This window comes from Pteronotus mesoamericanus, unplaced genomic scaffold (assembly GCF_021234165.1).
Source record: "Pteronotus mesoamericanus isolate MK-2021 breed Mesoamerican mustached bat unplaced genomic scaffold, CSHL_Meso_final contig_2, whole genome shotgun sequence".
Taxonomy (NCBI): domain Eukaryota; kingdom Metazoa; phylum Chordata; class Mammalia; order Chiroptera; family Mormoopidae; genus Pteronotus; species Pteronotus mesoamericanus.
The window spans coordinates 25,774,742-25,796,025 of NW_026555084.1; the positions used below are offsets into that span (position 1 = coordinate 25,774,742).

The 21,284-nt window shown below is 51.9% G+C and overlaps 1 protein-coding gene across 1 annotated transcript in view; it reads left to right on the forward strand.

Moving 5' to 3' along the window:
• Nucleotides 1-20,635, forward strand: part of TRPC7 (transient receptor potential cation channel subfamily C member 7) — a 114,717-nt gene extending 94,082 nt beyond the window's left edge. Inside the window, exons 7-11 of the mRNA XM_054567857.1 lie at nucleotides 5,357-5,552; nucleotides 10,613-10,834; nucleotides 11,463-11,543; nucleotides 18,424-18,499; nucleotides 20,466-20,635. Of these exons, the coding sequence (XP_054423832.1) occupies nucleotides 5,357-5,552; nucleotides 10,613-10,834; nucleotides 11,463-11,543; nucleotides 18,424-18,499; nucleotides 20,466-20,635 (745 nt within the window). The remainder of the gene's footprint in view (nucleotides 1-5,356; nucleotides 5,553-10,612; nucleotides 10,835-11,462; nucleotides 11,544-18,423; nucleotides 18,500-20,465) is intronic.
• Nucleotides 20,636-21,284: the final 649 nt, after the last annotated feature.

Consider the following 21,284-nt stretch of genomic DNA (forward strand, 5'->3'; position numbering starts at 1 on the left):
TCAACGGACATTGAACTTACCCAGCCCCTCGGGGAGCCCGATTCTGTACCAGGTTTGGGGTCTCAGGGGGAAGAAAGCCCAGCTCTGCCCTCGAGGAGCAGCCAGGCTGCCGGAGAAGAGCCTGGACCTCCGTGTGAATAGATCTGGGCTGTGTGGGCTTTGTGCATCTGGTTGCTAGGCACTGAGTCTGGGGCCGGACTCCTCTGCTTCCGGACTGTCTATTGGGGTGTCTGACCTGCAGCCCACAGGCCGCATGCAGCACAGGATGGCTATGAATGCAGCCCCAACACAAAACCATAAATTTACTAAAACAGTATGAGATTTTTTTGTGATTACATCTCACAATGTGTTTAATGTGTGGCCCAAGACAACTCTTCTTCTTCCAGTGTAGCCCAGAGACGCCCAAAAGGTTGGACACCCCTGGCTAAATCAAACTCTTCATTTAGGACCCTAGATAAACCAAGAAGTGACTTGGGGGACACAAGCCTGCAGGACACAGCAGGGTGAGGTTCGGCATTTCTCAGGTGTCTGACCCCTTCCCCGACCTTCCTCCAGCCCGGTCCTGCTGCTCTTGGCTGCCCACTCTGGGCCTTAGGGAGCATGGCGCTCCCGGAGGGCCCCCCTGCACCCCACCCCCCGGCTCAGTGGCAGGTGCGCGTTGCTCCTGCTTCAGCAGAACTCTAACGCAGCGCCCGCTGCTGTCTCCTGAACTTGACACAGGCATTTAGCAGCAGATCCTCCTGCTCCATTTTGCTCCGCTCTGTGCACGCTGGGGTGGGGAACTGAACTTCACTGTTTGGGCGGGCGGGGTGCCGTGGCACAGAGGGAAGGGCGTCATGGCATTCTGAAGAAGCAGCAATTTTCCTAACAGCCACCCCAAACCCTCACCTTGTTGATCAGTTTGCTCTCTGAGCCCCATACGCAACTGCCTCTTCAAGCAACCTGCAATTAAAGCCCCATTATGCAGGCGCGACAGACCTGGGAGAGAACTGATTACCAAGGCCCTGCCTTCTGCTTGACAACTCAGCCCGACCTTCCCCTGGCACACGCCCCGCCCAGTAAGAGGCGGGTGAATCACGGCCTATTCAACGTCACTCACAGACACTTCTCCCCTGTTACTCATTAGGTGTGCTTCTCAGGCTAGGGCGGCCTATTGACTACATGTTGAATATTGAAAGACAGCAGAAAGAGGATTTGCATGAAATCAAGGGTTGGTGATGATCTTTGCAGATAGGAAGGAAGATGGGGCTTGTTCAGAAAGGTCAACAGACAGCTGAGTTATTAAGTCCACGCAACCCTGTAAGGCAAGGCAAATGGAGCGCCCCGCCTTGTCCTTACAGCATTCACTCACCCTCTTGGGCTTGCTTTAGATGGGGACCCCTAGAAGGACAGAGTATCCTCGTCACCTGGACAGTGCCTAGCACATGAGGCAGGTCAGTGACTATCTGGCAAATAAACAAATGAATAAAAATAATAGCTACCATTTACTGGGCTCTTACTGTATACTTTAAATGGGTTGCTCATTTAACCTTCACAGCAACTTAACAATGACACATTATCCTGTTTCATAGATGAGTAAACTGAGACTCAAACAGGTTTTGTATCATGCCCAGGCTCACAGATCCAACTCATGTCGGAGCTGAGATTTGAACCCAGGCATGCACCCTGGCTGTTCTTACTCCTCCCCCTAGCTCTGTGAAGCTTCCGGTGATTGGCACAAGGGAAGGGATATGGCAGACTTTGTGGATAGCCAGAGTGATGCAAAGACCATGTGGAACCAGTGGCTGCCTTCCCTATCAGGAAAGAACCTCAGACTTAGCCTTGAGACCAGCTAGTTGATGGTGGGCACCTTTTGTGAGACAAGTGGCTTCCGGTAAATATCAAGGAAGCCAAGTGTAAGACAGTTTCTTCTCGAAAGGCAGCCCCAGACCTCCACCGTGACTGGTCTCTGAGTCCCATAGCTCCTGGAACTGTGGGCGATGATTAGTATGTGACCCAGAGAGGACCGTAACCTCATGAGACGTGGGGGTTAGCTCCAGGGCCCAAGCCCTTGAGACTGTAATACACTATTGCCTTCTGTTCAAGACCAGAACTTCTCTCTGAGAATATGGTATGATAGGTTCCCAAGGTCAAGGTAACACAAGTCTCTTCCCTCTCAGGGCAGTGAGGAGAAGTTTTCATTGTTTCCTGTTCCATATTAAGCCAGAAGGTGCCATGAACCTGGCATATCAAGCTAATGATTGGAGCTCCTGTCACCATGAGAAACATCAAGTTTCTGTGGATTTTTCCTTTTCTTTCTACTAGAATGGCTGTCATTGTCATATTGATTTATAGTAACTCTTTAGATAAAAAAAGGCATGATCCATTGTCATATGCATTGCAAGTACAAATTCTTTCCTCCCTTTATCTTTTTGCCTTATATTTTTACTTATGTCTTTGATGTACATAGTTTTGACATGGGCAACTCTTTCCCTTTGTAGTTTCTGGAACATTTCCCAGGCAAAGACTATATAAGTACCAATGTTTTTATTTTGTTCATGTCATTTTTAAACACTGATTTCTTCAATTCTGTTCAGAATTTATTCAGTTATATGGTTTGAGCTACGGATAAAATATTTAATTGCTCACCATTTAAGCCAGCTAATTGGGTATAACTCAGCCAGTAAGGTCCCCTCTGAGAAACGACGACGACAAAATTAGTTATCCTGTTACTCCACTGAATGTTCGTGTGAGGAGGTGCGGGCACAAGTGAGAGACCTGAGAGACCGTAAAGGGGAATCTAGCCCTATCGGATGATTCAAACCAACAGACTCGGCCTTTTTTAAACATCCTTCTTCCTGCAATTCATTTTGCCCCATAATGAAAGGACGCAAGGGATGTAGATAACCTCTAATGATTAAAAGAGATTGTTAAAAACACATCTGACCTGCCCAGTCAAATGCCAAGGGCTGTTGCTCTGGAGGGAGCCCCGCTCTCTCGCTGGCCATCCCAGGGATCCTGGGCCTCTCGTAATGAGATCCTCCTGGAGGTCATGGCCAAATTCAAGCCCAGAGGCACGCTTAAACTAGAGACTAGAAATTAAACAAGCGTGAAGACTAACTGGAAGCCAGATGATGAAGTGAAGAGCTCATCCTTCCAAGCCTCGGGAGGGCAGGGGTGCAGGCGTGGGCGAGGAGGGGCGCAGGCCCAGGTTTAGGGACCTGTAAGTGTCCTTTTACTGGAACCCATGCTGCCAAGGGGCCGGCTCTGCCCCCCTCCGGTTATTGATGTAGAATGCCTAGTGGAGGCACCAAGGAGAAATCAGGGCGTAGCAGCAAAAATCAGAGCTAGAAGCAAATGAGAAAAAAAACACATGTGCAATCTAGGCCATTTCCCTCATCAAATGCAGGCAGTTGTCCCTGGATGTGCTCTATAACTGCGTGCTTCACTGTGTCAGCCAAAGGTCTGTGGGGTATTCAAGGTAGGAAAGGGAAGATGGATTTCTGTAAAATGTCTCTTGGTCGCACATATTATCCAATTCTTAGGCCAATCGTGCTGAGTGTGTAGTACCTGTTCGCCCGGCCCCTCCTTTGGGCCGAGTGTCCTCCAGCTTCCACCGGATCCCACTAGGAAGGGACAGCTGTCAGAGAGAGCACGTCCTGCTGTTTGGGACCTGGTTTGGGATTCTCCCTGCCACTGCGCCTTTCTGCCAGGGCGATAACCGAAAGTTTGCTTCTTGGTGGGGACCACACCTGCAGTGAACCAGGTGCCCCCATAGAGTGGCATCTTTCTCACACACATGGAAGCTGCCTCTCGCACGAGGAAACAGTTTTCTCTCCTTCTCGAAGCAGCACCAGGAGCTGGAGCTCCAAGTTTAATGGCTCGTTACCCAGGGGTTACTTCCAACCCCTCCCCCCACCATGACATTCGTTCTTGAGAAAATTTAAAATGAATTAGATATTCCAAACTCATAGTTTTAAAGGAAATCAAAAATAAATAATGACCACAAAAACCCACTCCAATTTTTAGTTTTCAGACACTGGGCTGTATGGAGCCAAACAGCTGGCTGGACACACACACATACACACACACCCACCCTCCCTCACATGCCCGAGAACTGAAAAGTCATGCAACTCCCAGGGAAATTTTTAGCCAACGTGACAAGTGCTAGTGTTTTTGTACATCTTGTCAAATAAATACCAAACCTTAAGAAAAGCTGATTTAAAAAAAAAAATCTAGTTAATCTTGGACATTGTGGGTGAGTGTTGAAAATCTGAAATGTTAAAGAATAAAAAAGAAAATGCTTTCTCATAAATGGAACCAGAAATCCGGATGCAAACTAAAAGGACTGCTTATCCACTCCGATGCGATCAGATACACATGCACGGTCTAAACCGCCCCACCCACATTCAGCTTTCTGATTAGATTCTGTCTCATAAACCCGACACAGGGTCAGAGCCACAAAGTACGTAGTGTGAAATGTGCTTGGATCAGTCTCTTAAAACCAGTGTATTCTGGTACCTCCGAAGTCTGGCAAGCATCAAAGAAGAGCATCCTCAAAGCCAGGGCTTCGTGAGCTTCCCTGAAAGCACACGCAGCGTCTACCCGAGTGAACTGTGGGTGAGGCTGGGGCAGTGGCCTCGTGAACTGGACAAGTATGGACACACTGACCTCCCCACTCTCGTTCCGGACCACTCCCCCTGCCCAGTTTAGAGGACTTGAGGTAGGTGGCTGGCCTCACTCCCTCGGGTGGGAGAGGGGAGTGGTTATAAGTACACACCCCTCGGATGTGCCTGGATATGCACCCACTTTCCAGCCGAGTGCTCCCGGGAAAGGCACGCGACGCTCTGAGAGTCAGTGGCTCCACCTGCAAAATGGAGCTAATAAGCAAGCCCACCCCAGAGGTGGTCATAAGGCTTCAGTGAGCTGGTCTGTGTCACATGCCCAGCCAGTCCCCATCGCCAGTGCTGCCAGCTCCACAATGGGCACCCTGCTTGCCCCTTTTGCGTGGGACTGGGCAGTCTGAGAGGGGACTCAGACTCCTGAAGGAACAGTGTGCTTCTGAGAAGCCCAATAATGTGTAAGAACACACACCTGTCCTGGTGTTTAATTTTAAGTGTTTAATTAATTACAAGATGAAAACGATACCTCAGCCTGTAGTCCCAATACATGGACTGAATGGATAAGAAAGAGCCTGCCCTTTACAATACTCTTTCAAAGTCTTCCTAGCAGTCGGATGTCTTGTTTTTTCAGGACACAAGCACCGCCCACCAGCCCCGGCCCGCTGGGGTACCCACCGAGGTTTGGGAAATGGCAACTCCCGTGTGAAAGTGTTAGGCGATGGAAGCTGCCCGAAATGACTGCTGTTTCCTTGCAGGGTTGAAGAAAGTTTTAAAACCTTATTCTGGTCCATCTTTGGCTTGTCTGAAGTGATATCGGTGGTGCTGAAGTACGACCACAAGTTCATCGAGAACATCGGCTACGTTCTCTACGGCGTCTACAACGTCACCATGGTGGTAGTGCTGCTCAACATGCTAATAGCCATGATCAACAACTCGTATCAGGAAATTGAGGTAAGGCCAGTGAACAGAAAATCCCCTCTCCCTTGTGGTAATTTTCATTGCTGTTTCAGCAAGGAAGGTAGTGACTTTAGAAGCCCTGGGTTATTAAATGTGAGGCCGCATGGCCAACAACAGGCTTTCCTCCTGCATTCCATGGCCGACAAGGGCACAAAGACTCTGGTCACGACTCTTTCCTCTTTGACATGTGTCTCCTCAGGATCCATGCAAATCGAAATGATTGTATCTTCCAGCCCCCATTCCTTTCTGCCTCTCTCATGTACTTACTAAGTACCTACTGTGTGCCAAGCCTGTGGTAGGCGTGACAAGACTGGAATGACTAAGATACAGTCCCTGCCCTCAAAGAACTCAGTCCAGTGAGAAAAACAGACATGTCAATCAACAACTGCAGTGCCCGGGGGCCACATATGCCCAGAAGTCCTACCAGGTGCAGAAAGTGCAAAGCAGGGGCTGAATGGCGGGGGGTGGGGGGAGGGAGGGGGCGAGAGGAAACCTGCAGAGCTGGCGCCTGAAGGCCATTCAAAGGCTCACACAATTCTGCCAAACAGACAAGGGAGTGGAGAGGGTGGACCAGGAGGCATTTGTCACAGTCTACAAAGCACAAAACACAAGCCATTGATTGAAGCCTTGTTTGGAACAGCAAAAAATTAAAAATAAGCCAAATGAGCATTAATAGGAACCTAGTTATATAGATTATGATGCACCGAACAGTGGGATACTGTGTGGCTTTAAAACAGGGTGAAGATGTTCTCTATACACTGATTTGGAGAAACCTTCAAGTTAGAGTGTTAGGTGAAAAACAATCAGGTTGAAGAACAGTGTACACATATAGTATATCTGTCTTGTATAAGAAAGGGAGAAAAGGGAATATTTATTCATTTTTGACTGAATAAGCATTTGAAGAAGGAAAAAAACTCTGGAAGGGTCACGGCAAATTCACGGCAGGGGGCCTGCTGCGAGGTGGGCTTGGGGGAAATGGTGGTAGGAACACTTTTCCATTTATACCTTCTTATGTTTCAGAAATCATGTTATTGTTTTACTTATGAAGTTAAATAAACAAACTAAAAATTAAAGCAAAATAAAATGTACTAACCCTTTCACGCAACAATTCCAATTCTAGGAATAGATCCATGCAGAAATATGATTTTACACAGTTATTCATTAAAGGAAAAACATGGAAATAGCTCATCAATATTAGAATCTTGAAATAAACCGTGATATAGACTTTAGAATTCTGAGTACATAAGACTGTATGTACAATGAGGAAAAGTTTTTTGTGCTGACATAGCAAAAGCCCTATGATAATATTAAGTGAAAAAAAATGCAAGTTGTAGGAAAATATAAGCCAATCTTATTTACATAATGTAAATGTAGCAAAATTCCTATGATAATGTTGAGTGAAAAAAATGTAAGTTGCAGAAGAATTAGCAAATCTTGTTTACATGCTAATGTGAATATACAGAAAGAAAAAGGAGAGAAAGATAGAGAAAAGGTACCACACCCTTGACCTGGGGTATCTTCTGGGGAAGAGCATAAGAGAGAGATTGAAAGGGGACATTCACATGTGCTTGGTATACCTCTGTACTTAAATCTTTTAAAAGAAACAATTATTTGTGTATTTCTCACCTAGGAAAAAAGAAAGACCTCATGCATTAGTTAGCTAGGTCTTCCAAACAAAATACCACAGACTGGGTGGCTTGAACAGGAAGCCACTCACAGTTCTGGAGGGCTTTCTCCTGCGGCCTCTCTCCCTGGCTCGCAGCTGGCTGTCTCCCCACGTGTCCTCTCGTGGCCTTGCTCCTGGGTGCATGCAGCCCTGGTGTATCCCCTGTCCTGACGGGGAGACCAGTCATATTGGATTAGGGCCTCATTCTTGTAACTTCATTTAACCTGAATTACCTTTCTGAGGGCCCTACTTCCAAGCACAGTCACATTCTAAGGTACTGAGGGTTAGAGCTTCAACATACAAATTTCAGGAGGACACATTTGGTCCGTAATACGCTCCAAAAATGAAAGTATGCTAAACAGTAGGAACAGCACATGCCAAGGCAGAGGGGGTGAAACAATGTGTTTACTCAGCAAGGCAAGAGTGTAGTTTGTGAAAGGAAGAGGCAAGAGGTCAGAGGCAGAGGCGGGCTGGGCCACGACGTCCTCATTCTCTTACCCCTGCCCTTGCAAAAATGCAGTGTCTGTTGATAAACATGTATTTTTTAAGCGGTCTACCTATGTGGTCACCTATGTGGATGAACTCTTGCTTACTGGCCCTCCCTGCCCTTCTGGGCCTCAGTTTCCCCAGGTGTAACAGAAGCCAGATGGTGCCTAGATAATCTGTGTCACCACTCACCTGGGATGGTCTGCCCCATCCTAACAGGCATGTCATGCTTTGCTCCAATTGAATGTGAAAGGTAAAGCCGCATTGTTGATGCCCACTAGCCTGGGGCAAGTCCATGGCCTGCGATGTCAAGTCACCCCAACAGTGTGGCGACACAAGATGGACCGACCTCCCTGCAGCTCACTGCTCCCTGCCGGGCTCTGTGCCTCTCCACTTCAGGTGGGGGCACCGCGGCCCCTGGCCTGCTCACAGGTGGGCGTGTGCAGGACCACGAGAAGTGGAAAGTGCCCGCTATTCACAGACACACGGAACTGTGATCAAGGGCATACTTATAAAGCCTTCCGTGAGAATACTTCTATTCCGTCAGTAGATCCTGAGCTCCCACTGCCCACATCCACGGACCCGCCGGCCTCTGAGCCTGCCACACCCCCCCGCCTCTTTCTCCATCCCAGTAGCCTGCCCGCGCACCCTGGCGCCCTGCCCTCTTGCCTCCTCGGGAGCCGCCCTTATCCCGACTCCACCTGCGTTGTCACCCTCTCCTTTTCTGCCTAGTCCTTCCTGTCAGCATTTAAATAAGTCTCTGGATCTTAAAAAGTAACTACAAAAAATCCTCCCTCAATCTCCCTTTCCAGCTCTCAACCTTTCCCTCCCGCTCTTTACTGCTGTCTTGCTCAAAAGAGTTATTCACATTTCTCGCCTTCTCTTCCACTAATTAACTCCCACCCTCCACCTGCCAGCCCACCCACACCTGACCTGGTTGGGAGCCTGGATCTCAGCTCCGACACCAGCCGCCAGGGCGGCCTTCCCTGGTGCCCAGGGCCGGGCCGCCAGCCTGGACACGCAGAGCCCCCACGGCTCTTAGCACAGCCCAGGGTAAAAGGCTAGCTGGTGCGTTAACGCGCTCGTGTTGTGTGTTCCGCAAGGGCACGGACTGTCATCCCCAGGGACTCCCTAGCACATGCCAGGCACATAGCAGGTGCTCCATAAATGTTTGCTGAATGACTAAAGGTTGAACACTAGGCACTGTGTTAAGCTGTGGACGTGAAAATGATATTTACTGAGGGTTTACCACGTGTCTGACACTCGGTGTATTTCCAGGCACTAACTCCTTTATCCTCACAAGAGCCTATGAGATAGGTACTTTTATCCACACTTTACAGATGAGGAATTGAGGCCTCAAGCAGCTAAGTCGCCTGCCGTGGTTACACAGTTAGTAAGGATCAGAGCCAGGCAGGCCCCAGGGCCACTGTATCACCACACCTCTCAGGTCGGTGTCCCTATCACACAGCTGTTGTACAAGGAGTGATCCCTACCCTCACAAAGTTTCCAGTCTGAAAGACCCATATAGAATGTCCCGTAGACCAGGCCGGGTGCGGATGGGGTCTCAGGAAAAGGAGGCAGAATGGCCAAGCCTGCTGGTGAGACCTTGCAGCTCATGGCACATCCCTGCAGCCTCACTCGGTTCATAGCCCCTTGCATGTTACCAATGCCGGGGGCCAGGGGGGCGACCACTCACGGAGCACAGACTCGATGCCGATCGCAGGCCACGTGAGGGTCAGCATCATCACCATGCCCAGAGGAGCGCCGCCTGCGGTCACACGGCTAGTAAGGGGTGTGACCCAGTTCCATCAGAGCCCAAGTCCCAGGCCTCTGTCCTGGCCTCAAATTGCCCTCCCAGGACAGAGGCCTGAGGAGCCTGCCTGCAGCAGGAGGCCCGCTCAGCGTTCTGACACCGACACCAAGTCAAAAGTAACAGATCTAGGGCTTCACTCAACCACTACCACCAGGGACGAGAGTAGCTACAATTACTATAGCAACTTTGTCTTGGTAATAATCACTATAGTCATAGTTAACAATGGCCAGACTCACTGTAGTCTGGTTTGTCCCCCTTGAATTACACATGCAGAACCTCTCGGTGTCTTCCTGGCAGCACCCCAGCCAACAGGAAATACACTTTCTAATAAGAAATACACTGTGGTGTCCAACATGGTAGCCACTTACCACAGTACCTACTGAGTACCTGAAACGTGGCTAGTCCTAACTGAGACGTGCCCCAGGTATAAACTACATACTGATTTCTGAAAATCGGTATTTAAAAAATGTGAGCTATCTCATCCATAATTTTAATGGTTGTTTATAAAGGTTACATGTTGAAATAACATTTTAGGTCGACTGGAGTAAATAAAACACAACACTGAAATTAATTTCCCCTGTTCCATTTTACTTTCTATATTGTGGCTACTAGAAAATTTACACATTTAGGTTTACCTGTGTGGCCCACCTTTGTGGCTCACCTTGTATTTCCGTGGGGCAGTGAGGCTCTAAAAGATTCACACGCTGCTGCTGCTGTGGCTGCTGAGTGAGCAGAGTGCACGTGTTAATGGATAACAAGATAAAGTGACAATGCGAGGGCCCTTTGGTCAGGGGCAAGTGGAGAACGTTGGTAAGAGTACCCAGTGGAGAACGAGAGAGGATGAGCTGCCTGAGGTTTCTGGTGATGGAGCCAAGACACCAAGTGGAGATCCTTAGGAATGACTAATTGCATAGGGTTTTAGTGAGAGCAAGCTCCCCAGTGTGCCTCTGCAGGGAAGGTCCACAAACGGGAAGAGTCCCGTTTAGAAATCTGCTTTCAGAATCTGGAGTAGCAGACCCACACCTGAGACTGAGCTCGGGTGTTGAACGGTGGCCTTTGATGCTGTCATGTTGTTTCCCTTGTCCACAGGAGGATGCAGACGTGGAGTGGAAATTTGCCCGAGCAAAGCTCTGGCTGTCTTATTTTGATGAAGGAAGAACTCTACCTGCTCCTTTTAACCTAGTGCCAAGTCCTAAATCATTTTATTATCTCATAATGAGAATCAAGATGTGCCTCATCAAACTCTGCAAATCTAAGGCCAAAAGCTGTGAAAATGACCTTGAAATGGGCATGCTAAATTCCAAATTCAGGGTAGGTACCACCGAGTTTATGGGGTTAAGACAGCAGGACGGGGAGGAGAGAGTTAAATGTTTCATTCAGACAGGGGGTCCCAATACAAGGGAAGTCAGGCACGAGAGGGGCCGATGTTTTTCAAAGTCCCAGGCACCTCAGCAGAGCTGCAGCACCAGCGGCGGGGGTGGCAGCCACCCCGCTCCCTGCAGCACCCTGGGCAGGTGCCTTCCTGGGGGCTCAGCCCGGCCCCAGTTCGGGGAAGCTCCTTAGTGGACTCCGCACTGGAACAGCTCTTCCCAGGGTGTAACTGGAGAGTGATCTCTGGGAGAAAGGTTCCCTGCCCGTTATCTCCTCCTCCTGGAGATGCTTGCAATCCTTGCGGGCTAGTTAAGGCCTCTGAGGTGTCCGGGAGGATGGATACCCATGTAACTTGAACTCGATGCTCCCCAGAGATGACCAAACAATATTCTGTAACCTGTTGACACCCTACACACCTAAAGTCCCAGGAACAGTGTCCTAGTAAGCCAAGCAGCGTGGGTGCATCGACCTCCCAAGGGTCCTCATTCTAAGGGCCACCCCATCTGTGGGTATTATTTGAGTCCTTTCAGGTATGTATATATTATGCATGTATTTTTTTTCCCCCCAGAAGACTCGCTACCAGGCTGGCATGAGGAACTCTGAAAACCTGACAGCAAATAACACTTTCGGCAAACCCACCAGATACCAGGTAACCACCTCCTTCTCAGGTGTGGGCAGAAGTGGGCTCCATCAGACACGATGCAGCCACACGGCTGTGCCATCGCCTCAGAGCACAGCTTCACTCCTTCCTTCGCTCAACGAATAGTTTTTAAAAATCCTCACATGAGGATATGTTTATTGATTCAAGAGAGAGAGGAAGAGAGACAGAGGAAGGAAGGGAAGGAGAAACAGCAACTGATTTCCTCCGGCACGTGCCCCTACCAAGGATCAAATCCGCAGCCCATTGGTGTGTGGAACGACACTCCAACCGACCGAGCCACCAGGCCAAGACCTTTCAGCGCGTACTTATTGGGTGCCTCCTATCTGCCAGGTGCTGTGCTAGTTAAAGGGGATAAAGACATGGTTCCTACCTTAGTGCCCTTCAGTCCAGTGAGGGAGACCATGAATGAGTAAACACAAATAAATAAACACATTCAAATTGATCAAAAGTGCCAGGAAGAAAACAACAGGGTGCAAAAATGGAGAGAAACAGGGAGTCCCTGCTTAGATATGGTTATCAGAGGGGGCCCCTTCAAGGACAGGACAGTTAGCGACGGTCTCAAGGAGGAGAGGAGGCAGCAGGTGGGCGTCCCACACAGAGCAAAAGCATCAGGGAGAGCTGGGGGGAGAAACTGGGCAGGTCCCAAGCCGCGGAGCCTGGCCCACAGGGGACACGGGAGGGCGATGAAGTCAGCAGGGGCGTCAGGGGCTGGCCAGACCAAGGTCAGGATGTGCACCTTACTGTGCGCGACCCAGCAGGGCAGTCGGAGGAGTTTAACTTTGGGGAGGGAGAAGATCAAATTCTTCTTAGGCTCGACGAAGGCTCCCTCGCTGCTACAATGAGAGGAGATTGATGGGGATCCGAGTGGAAGCAGGGAGACCAGAGAGGAGCACGTGACAGTCGCGCAGGTGCCGAGGACGGTGGCTTGGACGGGCCATGAGTCGAGGGAGGAAGCCAAGCGGGCCGATTCTGGACGCAGAGCCGGTGGGGCCTGAGGCAGGCGGCGGCCCCGGTAGGGAGAGGGGCCTGGCCCCCAGGCATCTGTCTTAAGTGTCCGGGCGGCTAGTGCTGTCTTCAGTGAGCACTTGGCCTTAGCTGCCAGCCTGCAAAGTCTGTCCCAAAAACCAGACGACGACCTTTTCTGCTTGCAGTCCTCACGTTGCTTTTGGGAATTAATGTCAAATCTCTGTGTCAGTATGAATAGCCCATGAGCCAGTGATAAATGGTAGCTCCAGGTTATTGATTACAAAAGTGTAGGCCATTCTTTTCCTGACTCTTTCTTCCCAGTGATCAGCAGTTTGATCCGTGCTGATTATTTCTTATCAGATGTAAATCTGAAGCTGCTCAGAGCGGTCCTCCAGGCCAAGGGGATGTGTCCCTAGTGCCACCGTCCCAGAGGGAGCAATAGCAGACGCAGCATCTTCCAGACACGGGCCTCTAATTGAATCTCCGTCTGTATGTCAGAAGCCAGCTGTGCAGTCAGAAGGATTTAAGTGTCCAATTAAGAAACGGCTCATCCCTCAAAATCCCTCTAGGATTATCAGATGATGCAGGCTGAACACTGGCAATGGGCAGATCTTGTAATTAATCACGCACAAAATTGGGCTTGACCCGTCTGATCTGCTTTGAGTTATTTTATAGGACAAATCCTTTGGTCAGTGGGAGGATTCTTCTTTCTCAGCTTCTCAGGGAGAAGTTGTGATTATCTGTGGTACCGAGAAGATAGATGACGCTATTGGGTTTGGGTAAATCTGTCCTGGGTTTTGAGCTGCTGAGATAAAGGCTCGTTAGGTGGTGAATGTCCTGCACTCAGAATGAATCCTTTACAAGCGAGGCCGGTTCAGAGACAGTATCGGCCATTCCTGTCTGTCCTCCATCACCAGAGCCAGCTGAGTCCTGGCCGCGGTCCACCTCCTGGATCGCTTCCTGCTGTGATTACAGCAACTGGCTGGCTTGCAGCTTCAGGCCACTGATAACCTTGGAAAGCTTGCTCCCCCTATATCCTGTGACTCCACTGTGGAAAGCCTGCAGCTACTGATTCAAACAGCTGTCACAGAGAAGAAGAAAGGAAAACTGGGCCACAGGCGTCAGAGGACGGCAAGCAGAAGCAGAGAACACCGGGCCTTTTGCACATGTGCACTTGGCTCAGCCCTGCTCAGGGAGGTCTGGGTGTCTCCCTGGGACATCGTCCACTGAGACAGGAGTGAACCTTGAGAAGACGGGAGAGACTAGCTGGCAGCCGACCGGACCCTAGCACTCGAGTGATCTCGCCACATTCCTGTGAGAGAGGCAGTACCCTTAACCCCATTTAACAGAGGAGAGGACTGACACTCAGGGGCGAAGTCACACAGCGGCCTGTCTGACTCCAAAGGGCACTGCCTTCCACCTCCGTTCACCTCCATAGTGTCGCACCAGGGCCCCCTCAGAAGCAGCCCTGCCTGTGCTTGACAGTCCCGGGGGGAGATCTAGTGGAGCCTCTGCAGCCTGGTTCGGGGGGGGGGGGGGCACGGTAGGAGCAAGAGGAGGCACTGGGCTGACCCGGGAGCAGCAGTAGCCAGGAAGGGGAGAGCAGGCTTCAGGCGGCGTCTGCAGCGGCACATCTCTCCTGGGCAACACTGGTAGCTTCCCAGCTGCGTGGCTTCCTTCCCAACGCAACTTCCACGTGTGCAGAGACGAGGAGGAGCCCGCCTGCCCCCTCTCCTCCATCGTCCAGGCTGCACCCAGAGATGCGCGCCCCACCCCGAGCACGGTCAGCCCCTGTAACACTCCCAACAAGACAGGGGCCCAGTCACTCACGCATGTGGTTTTTAAGCTTTTTCCTTTGTGTCCCTTCAGTGGGTTCCCTTGATTGTTCAACCCCGTTGCTTTGGGGGGGTTTTATACACTTGTTGGTGCTTCCTTTTGGGATGCTTGCCCTTGGGAGGGAAGGCATTTCCTTGGACTTCTATGCTTTGCTTTCTTAGGCCTCCAGGGACCTGATCTGCTATTTTTCACGAAAGCAGTTCCTTGCTTTTGTAATGCTTTTTCTAATCTGGGCTCTGCTGGACATGAGACAAAACAACGGAACAAAACCATGATGTCAGCGAGGTGGCCATCATGTGCCTACCAAAGCCACCTTGTGACCTGTTCCCAGAGCCGGCGTTTCGGTTTCTTGGGGTGTGTACTTGACCCTGTGCGTGTGCCCTCCGAGAGGTACATTTCCTTCCGGGGCACAGCAAAGCAGGCACATCCCAAAGGCACCCCAGAGTCCGGGCACGGTCTATCATCAAATTAGCCCCTTCCCCACAACCAAGGGGGCTGTCCATGTGTCACCTTCCTGATGGCCTTTTCTGTAGAGATCAAAGCAAACAGAGTAGACAGCTTGCCAGAGCTGATCTCTTCTCTCCCAGGGCCTGATAACCCCCATGTAACCGGTGACTTGTCCCAGGGTCCGGGACCCTTTCAGTCTGCTCTTCCCCAAATGGTCCTCAGCTTCTGTTTGCCCAAATGGAACGCTGCTCCCTTCTGGATTCCACTCCTTCTGCCATCTCCGACATACCCTGTGTTCACCTGTTCCCCTGCGTCCTTGGCTGCCTGGGCTGCTCAGAGGGCTGTCTCTTCCACAGACAGACCTTCTATTTTCCCTTCAGCAGCCGGAGGCGGTCAGCCCCTTCGTACCTGGGCAAGGGGCCTGCATGCCTTCCTCCCTGGACTCAGGTCTTGGGGCCACAACCATCCTTTCCCGTGGTGCATCTCAGTGTTAGTTCTTCTGCCTGAGTCACATCACTAAATGGGCTTGCCTCCCACGCTTGCTAAATGCATGGGGGCGGGTGGGCCGAGCTGCCACCGATGGAGACATGTAAACTTGGGGAATGTTCATCGTCTCCTTGAGGTGAAAGACCTCTGTGGAAGCTGGCAAGGAGGTATCGCAAACTTGTCACGTTCTCCCCCCATGTAGTGAGAGGGGAAGCTTCTGATATCCATCTTTTCCAGAAGCAGAGAGCCTATGTGTAGCATCCATTTTAATAGAGCTTTGGGGCATTTCTAACTATTTCCGACTTCCTGGGGACAAGACTGACATCTTGCTCCTGCAGATCCCGCTTAACATGCACATGCCAGAGGGGAAGCTAGGTCCCCATCAGGACACGGAGTTTCTCAGCAGCTGACAGGCAGTCACACTCTTCTCCCTTACGGTATCTGTCCACCCCCCAGGTTCCTGTCGCTTCTGGGAGGGGCCGGGGGTGCGGAGGAAGGGTAGGGGGTCCCTGCACGTCTGCGGGGCTCCTGAGATTCTGCTTCCACATCAAGGCTCTATAACCCCCATGTGTGTGGAGAGACTGACAAGCAAACCCTCACTTCTCTGCACGCTGAGCCGGGGTCTGCAGAAACCCCAGCTCGGGTCAAATGTGCCCATTTGCAACAGCGGCCACGAGCACAACCGTGACATACCAGTGACCCTCTTCTCCAAGGGGTATCCACTGGACAAAGCCACCCACTCTCTCAAATTGAGCTGAGGCGTCCTCCGGCATAAAAGACTGTATGTTTTAAAGGACAAATTGGTCCCCAGAAATGGCCCAAGCCCCCTTTGACAAATAGGAGCCAGTTTCCTGCCTCTCATCCCCTTAACCGCCTTGCACTCAACTTTCTTCTGGGGCTTGGATGAAGCCCCAGCTTTGGTTGATCTTTCAGTTAATCCCAGACCTGCTCCCTCCCCACTGTGTGATCTTGGAGAAGTCACCTCGCCCTCTGAGCCTCGGTGCCCTCACCTGTACGTGGAGACAACTGCCTCCCTCTCACAGAGCTCCTGGGAGGGTTCAATGAGGTCCCTTGGTCGAGGAGTTAACACAACTCCCAGGCTGTAGGGAGGATTCAGTGCACTTGCTTCTTCTTCACCTACTCCCTTCCTGCCCGGGAGCTGCCCCGCACTGAAGGAGGTGGGTGAGCAGGGTCTCACCTAAAGCAAATGGAGCTTGAGGGGCACCTTTTGCATTAACAGTAAAACACTGCGGGCTCTCTTAAAACAACCAGGTTAGTTACATTGCCCTGGAGCCCAGCGTGCACACAGAGCCAGAGGACGCAGGCTGCTGCCGCCCTTCGGAAGGACGCCACTCAGCACCGCTCAGAAAAGGAAACGCCTCACCTCCGACCTTTGGCTTACAATTTTACCTCATTGATATAAACTCCTTAATCAACAGATCCAGACCTGAACAACCCTTAATTCCTGTCATTTTTCTTGAAAAGACAACAAACTAGATAGATCTCCTTAAGTTGCATCCGCCTACAAGTTGGTGGTGGAAGAAAACTTCTGAATTCCTTACTCAGTGAGAATATCAGATACACGGGTATCGGGTTGTTTGTTGTTTGTTTTCCCCATGAGGCTGGTTTTGGACAAAGTTTTGTTTAGTTTTGTTTTGATTCTTCAACTGAAAGTGAAAAGACCATAATGAGCCCCGTGGAAAGGCCTATTGTGTTCCTGTAACTCAGGGAAGCTGCCTTAATGGCCAGAGGAACACCCATGAGAAATTAGCCCTGAGCACTAACAGGACCAGACCCAGGCCTTTCTGGGAAGGGGCAGCAGGGAGGGAACTTGAGAATTGACTGTTCGGCCTGAAACAGGACCACAGGTCAAACCACAGAGCCAAGTGGGGCCCCAGCCCACGGGGGCCCCGGCGGGGCAGCTCTGGCTGAACGGGCTGACTTGGAGCTCACCAGAGCGAGCCTTCGCCAGGCGCAGTCAGAGCCGTGGAACACAGGCCTGGGAGGCCCCTCCTCAGCAAGGCCTTCACCATTACAGGTGCCCAGGACCACCGTTCGCTGATCACGATGAGTTAAATCCTCCACCTCTTTGCATCATGGCAGTTCACGTCTTTTACTTGCCGGAAGCTTGTCCTGAGTCTGTCTAGCCAGGGAGAAAATAGCCTGCCTGGCAGCCCACAGCCAGGCTAGGGACAGAGCTCGGGCCCCGCCATCCCTCCTCGGCCCTCAGGCGTGAGCAGGTCACAGGAAGGGACGGCCACGGAGCAGGCAGTCCCTCCCTCTCGGCCTGGCTGCCTGTCTCTTACAAGATTCAAAGTCTCAGCTACCAGAATATTTTTAAATCCTGTGATTTCTCAGGAACCCTGAACAACTAGCTGGCAAAACCCAAAGTTCACCCCCTGAAGTCTTTTTTACGCTTGGCTCTATTCTTGGTGTCTCCTGTCTGTTCATGCCTCATTTGCTTAAAGAATCCAGTGTCTGCATATTAAATGAGTCTGCAGGCCACGCCCTTCTCCTCCGGCACGACCAGGGATGAGAGCTGGGCACGGGGGTTTTAGGGGCGCGCTATCTTGGCAAAGCTTCCCCAGGCCCGGCGGTATCTGCTCCCGCCTCTGGCAGGAACTTCCCCAGGGACAGCGGGCTTGTCCTCCAAACCCGGTCCTGACGCTGCGCCACGTGCCCCTGCGCCCATGCACACACCTCAGTGGGACGCAGCTCCACCGGGCTGGCCGGCCGAGACTTCGGTGCCTCCTCCTGATCGCATTCATTGTCGAACTAGGAGAAAGTGTTTCGGAGCTGAAGCTTGAGAAGAGGATGTGACAGGCTGAAGTCACAAAGAAGGGCAGGGCTGGGTCAGGCCCGGACTCTAGAGCAGCATCCCTGCATCTTAGATGCCTCTCCCTCTCTCTCTGCGGCTCACCCTCCTGCTTATGTCCCAGGGTCAGGTGGTACTGAATCCTTGGGGCACAGGTTAAACAGAGGGACTGGCCCAGGCTCCCTCACAAGGCAGGGCACCAGGCGTGGGGGGACGCGGCTGACCGGGCTCTGCAGGATGGGGAGCCGAGCATACACCGTGCAGGCTGCCTGTGCTCAGCCAGGCTTGTCTGATGCCTTCCTTGTCTTCACATTTCAGAAAATCATGAAACGGCTCATTAAAAGATACGTCCTGAAGGCCCAGGTGGACAGAGAAAATGATGAAGTCAATGAAGGTAAGAGATTGGGGCGGTTTCCCATAGGTCGGTGGGAGGCGGGCATGGTCTCACCGGGCTGCAGCCAAGGTGTGGTCAGCAGGGCTGGGCTCCTGTCCAGAGGTCTGGGTGGCTCGTCTCCACGCTCACTGGGTGTTGGCAGGATGTGGTCCCATGCGGCTGCAAAACTGGGATCTCTGGTCCCTGGCTGGCTGTCAGCTGGGGCAGCCCTTGGCTCCAGGCTGGAGGCCACCCTCCGGTCCGCCTGCAGCGTGGAGCTACTTCATCTCAGCAGCAGCACCAGGGTGCCCGCCCCCCCCATCACGCTGTCACCTCTCATGCCTCCTCTGTCATCACATGTCTCTGACACACTCCTCTGCCTTCCTCTTCCACTTTGAAAGACTCACGATTCGATTGGATAAACCAAAACTGTCTCCCTATTTAAGGTCAGTTAATTAGCCACCTGAATACCATTTGCAAGTGTGGTTTCCCTTTGCCACATAACCTAACATGTCCATAGGTGGAACAACGGGGATTAGGACCTAGGTGGGTGTCTTGGGGGTAATTAATTATTCTGCCTACCACAGTGGTGGCTGTCCTGAGTTGCCCATTCATGGCCGTCGAGTTCAGGATGGCCCATAATTCTTCGCTCCGCACACACGCATGGAGTGGCAGACTACGTACCTCTTTCGGATTTTGCCACAGTCCCGGGGCCTGCTGGCTCCGTCCTGTCTCACTCCTGGGTTCTCAGAATCAGACGAGCCCAGTGCTTCCCGATCCTGCTGCAGGATCACTCGCTAAAAATGCACATCCAGACCTGAAGAACCAGCCTCCTCCAAGAATAAAGGCACGAAGTCTCCCCTCGCTTGAGCCACAGGGGCAGCGGGAAGAGCCTGGCCACTATTAGTGGCCTTCTGCTTCCTCCTGGGGCATCCCCCACCAGGCCACCGCTGTCTAGGGACAGAGCAGCAGCCCTCTGACCTACCCCTACTTCTGGGTCTCCAAGGGGAAACTGCCACATGTCGGGCCACCTGGCCTTGAGTGGCAGGAAGGTCCCTGACTCCAGTAGATGGGGCTGCCCGGGTCTCGTGCCGCCAGAATGACCCACGGAAGTGGGGCTCAGCGACACACCCAGCGAGTTTTGAGGGACGTCGAAACTGACCAGGCTGTACCTTTAAAATCTCTACTGTGTGTGTGTGTGTGTGTGTGTGTGTGTGTAAGTCACACCTAGAAAACAGACATGCGTAATGTGTCCCAGGAGGTGGACTCGCACTTGAGTCAGGTCCTACTGACTCAGCATCCATAACGTCAGGAAAGAACCTTTTAACTCCCCTTTGTGGTTAATAAAAAGGTTCCCACAGCCCAGGCCCACATGGATTTCTAACCACGTGGGTCACTGTGGAAAGAAGCGGAAGTGCCCACCTGGTGGTCCCCTGCTTCGGGAGGAGGCGGAGGCAGGCCTGCTGCAGGGCTTCTGTGACGCGGCGCCACTTGCCTGGTCTGGACGGACCCTGCTCCTGTGAGGCTGCCCGTTTCCACGGCCAAGCCGTCCGTGCCGCACTGCTGCTCCCTGCACACGTAGGGGTTTCTCCCCTCTGCAGATAATGACAGAACAGTGCAGGGAGCATCATGAAAACAAGGGTGTTACCCAGAGTATTAGCTCTAAGACCAATATTCTACAACCATGATATGAATTAGGTGCTAGCAATTCACGGCCCTGGTCTCGACTCCGCCAACTACCTCAAACCCTTACCGCAGAGCTGGACCAGGACTGGGAGGAGAAGGGCCTCACAGGGATGGACATGTCCTTCAGTGGCAGCAGCGGGGTGGTACTCAGGGCAAAACGAAGCTCCCGTCCCCTCACCTCCACCCCTGGTGGGCCAGGCTAGCAGCCCAGCGCGCTGCTGGAAAGGCGCACCCCCACATGCCCATGGCATGAGCCCCTCCCGGCTGCTCACACTCACCAAAATCTCACCTGTCCTTGCAGGCGAACTGAAGGAAATCAAGCAAGACATCTCCAGCCTGCGCTATGAGCTCCTTGAGGAGAAATCTCAAGCGACCGGCGAGCTGGCCGACCTGATCCAGCAGCTCAGCGAGAAATTTGGGAAGAACTTAAACAAAGACCACCTGAGGGTGAACAAGGGTAAAGACATTTAGCAGCCCACATGGCACCTGTGACTTCTACCAGCATTCCAAGGCCAGGGTGAATGTCCTGGCCACCAGCCCTGGAGGGGAGGGGTCCCGGGCCCACTCCTCTAGGACCCTAAGGGGACCCAGGGGCTCTGTCCTGAGCAGTCTGGCTGGTACCTGCAGCCCAGCGGCCTGCCTGGATCCAGAACTGTTGTGAACCTAGGCTGATGGGTGAGAAATGCGACCACAGGAGGGGAGGAAGTGCCCCCGACCATGCGCGCGCGCACACGTGCGAGACCTTCAGTCCAGCCGCAGAGACTCACGCCCAGCGGCCAGTGCGGGATAGGCCTTCTGGGATGCACATGCGCCCTACCCCTGCGCACGGAACGCAGCCCCGTCTGTGTCCCGGGAAGACAAACCACCTCATCCCATGCACCCCTCCTCACCCTCCCTGCCCCCACACACATCCAAACAGAACCGGGAGGTGACCTGTGACCTATTCTTAAGTGCCAGATGAGAACACAGCCTAATAGCAAAATAGTTTTATTTGTTTATAAAAGAAAAAAGTTTAAAAATCCTAAATCAGAAATTGTACTGTAGGTAGCACTGTTCAAAATCCAAATGATGTATTTTTACCTTTATTAAGATTATCTTGTATTTACTATTTTTACCTAAA